Source organism: Mus caroli, chromosome 2, assembly GCF_900094665.2.
Source record: "Mus caroli chromosome 2, CAROLI_EIJ_v1.1, whole genome shotgun sequence".
Taxonomy (NCBI): domain Eukaryota; kingdom Metazoa; phylum Chordata; class Mammalia; order Rodentia; family Muridae; genus Mus; species Mus caroli.
Window position 1 is genome coordinate 123024550 of NC_034571.1, and position 3141 is coordinate 123027690.

General features: G+C 44.0%; 1 protein-coding gene across 1 annotated transcript in view; it reads left to right on the plus strand.

Moving 5' to 3' along the window:
* Positions 1–3141, plus strand: part of Tmc2 (transmembrane channel like 2) — a 68336-nt gene that overhangs the window by 47052 nt on the left and 18143 nt on the right. Inside the window, exon 14 of the mRNA XM_021155673.1 lies at positions 872–1000. Within this exon, the coding sequence (XP_021011332.1) occupies positions 872–1000 (129 nt within the window). The remainder of the gene's footprint in view (positions 1–871; positions 1001–3141) is intronic.

Consider the following 3141-nt stretch of genomic DNA (forward strand, 5'->3'; position numbering starts at 1 on the left):
AGGCCAGCCTGGTCTACAGAGTGAGTTCCAGGACAGCCAGGGCTACACAGAGAAACCCTGTCTCAAAAAAAAAAAAAAAAAAAAAAAAAAAAAGAGTGACTCTCAGCAGTCTTTATAGCTTCCCCTGGGAAGGAGAAGCCCAGTGAATCTTGTAAGTTTCAGGAACTTCATGAACCTACTTTGAATTGTTTACCTTCTTGTTTAAGGAAATTCATCGCTGGGTGGAATGTTTTGATCTCCTAGGAAACTGCTACATACAGAGATCTATCAGCTCCTTTCCATTTAAAACAAACAAACAAACAAAAAACAAAACAAACAAAAACCAACCAGATCTTTATGCCCTATGTAAATAGAGAAAACCTTGTTCTTTTGTTTCTGCTATGTGGCTCTTTGGTTTCTTTTCTCTATAAATCAAGAAAAATGTTTGATTAGTAGGAAGTATTGGCTAAAGTAATTGATGATCACATTCAGTCCTAGTGGGGACAATCAGGATATCAGAGCAGATGGGAAAAGCAAAAAGTGGGCCTAGAGATCCTAGCAATGATAAGTATGGGGCACTAGTCAGTGCTAATAAAGTAGGCGATTTGCATACTTGAAAGAAAGGCTTTCCAATAACTCAGCAAGCACGGTGTTACTGACTCCTCAAAGTTCAGATAGTATTCTGAAGTTATTTAATTAATTAGTGACTTATAGAGCAGAGGCTTAAATTACACTTTCTCCAAAGCCTGAGGTCCTTTCTCTGCCAGGAAGAATCGGGCCACAGGGATGGATTCAGGTGAATGGGAGGGAGAATTATGTAGCTGTGATCGTTTGAGGGAAGTGGACAAGTTCCCATATGGCCACTTCTATCTTCCTGTGTTCCTCCCTGCAGGAGTTTATGAGGCTGACCGTGTCTGACATGCTGGTAACATACCTCACCATCTTGGTCGGGGATTTCCTCCGAGCTTGTTTTGTCCGGTTCATGAATCACTGCTGGTGTTGGGACCTCGAGGCTGGTTTTGTAAGCTCTTCTCCTATGTTCTTCACTAAGGTGCTAGCACCACCCTCTCTGATATTGCTACTCAGATACACTCTCGTGCATTTCATGTCTGAGGATGCTTAAAGCATGTCACTGTTCTGTGAGGTGTGTTTAATCATATTTACTTAAGAGTCCTCTTTGCATTCACTGAAGCAACTCCACCCTTTCCCACTGTGACCTTCACTAGAAAATGGAGGCGTGGAGGCTGAGGAGATGGCTCAGTGGTTAACAGCACTGCTTTTAACTGTTAAGAGGACCAGGTTCCATTCATAGCACCCACTTGGTAACTGACAGCTACTCTAATTTCAAAATATCTAACACCCCGTTCTTGCCTCCATGGGCATCAGGCACTTGTATGGTACACAGATATACATGTGGGCAAAACACAATACACATAAGGTACTAAAATAAAAAGAGTTCCTAAATTTTTTTAAAAAGAAAAATAGAAGCGTTCAGCTTTGGGGAAAGGTGAACTATATTTTTCAATGCAGAGCGGGCCAATGGAGAACTACCTGACTTCTATGAGAAAGGCTGAAATCTTAGGATACATAAACATTGTAGAAATCTCTGAACAACCACGAACCTGATGCTGTTTCCCTGACTTCTAATTATGCTTTGAGAAGCCTCTCTGGCTCTTATCGCCTCCCTGAGACCCCCTCTTCGCCACACTACCTGGTGAAGTGCTCATCTCAAGCACATGTCATTCTCTCACTATGGTGGCTTTCTGTGAATTCCGGGAGCCTCAGGCTGGCCCAGTGAGCATCTCTTCCACAACACCACATTGTTCTCAGTAGTCAAGTTGGGAAAAGGACGTCTCCTTAACTGAGCTTCTGGCGAAAGACTCCACATCTTGATTACTTATGCAGCCCTCACCCTGGCCTGTAGCATGGTGCCTGACACCTATGGGCCACAGTACAGGTTTCTGGCATATGTTTTAAATAATGCTATTCAACCCCTTGTCAGCACCAACAAACCCTGTGACTGTGCCTGAGAACAATAGTGAAAGAGTGGTGACCTAAAAAGTGATGACATCTTTGATAGGAAGACAGTGTTGCTGTCTTCAAATTAATTTCTAAGTTCCACAAGATTGCAAAGTTATAGGGAAATCTGCTCAAAAATAAGCATGTGAATGTATAGGAAAGCTCTTTAGAAAGAAACCATCCCTCTAATAGGGTATAATATGAAGCCAGGCTTGGCAGTTGGAAAGATGGCGGTTCAGTGGGTAAGAGCACTTGCTGCAAGCACAAGGACCCACCCCATTCAGATTCCAGCGCCCATGTAGAAAAGCAGACAGGGTCACATGTACACTGTCACCCCAACACTGTGGATTGCTAGGGCTTGCTGACTGCCAGCCTAGCTTCAGCCTCCCTGAAAGCCCTTGTCTCAAAGGAATAGTGAGAGTGGTAAATATGCCACCCATGGGTGTGCACACGTGTGCACACGCAAACATCACACTCGCATATACATACATACAAAAGAAGAAGTCAGAAGATCGGGAACTTAAAGCTAGCTTGGGTTATACAGTGAGACCCTGTTCCAAACAGAGAGAGAATGGTGACACTGTAACAACTAAAGCTGGCACTGGAGTACACGTCCTTGCTAATGCAGCAGAGTGCAAAGCGTAGACACTGATAGAAGCTATGGGGGACGGCCGTTCATCACAAAAATGTTGTTTCAAGTCAGTAGGGAAAAGCATTATCCAAAGATGAGCTGTAGGGGCTGGAAAGATAGCTCGCTGGTAAGAGCACTGGCTACTTTTCCAGAGGATCTGGGTTTCTGGGTTCAATTCCCAAAACCCACATGGTAGCTCACAGCTCTCTGTAACTCCAGTCCCAGGGGATCTGACACCGGCTTCTGGCCTCTGAGGGCATCAGGCACACACATGATGCACAGGCATACATGCAGGCAATATAAATAAATAAAATGCTTTTTAAATTACTTTTTCTAAATGAGCTGTAGATGGGGAGAGGACATCTTTCCCTTGGTTATAATCTTAAATTGCATTTCTGATTAAAACTGATGAAGGCCGGGTGTGGTGGCACACGCCTTTAATCCCAGCACTTGGGAGGCAGAGGCAGGCAGATTTCTGAGTTTGAGGCCAGCCTGGTCTACAAAGTGAGTTC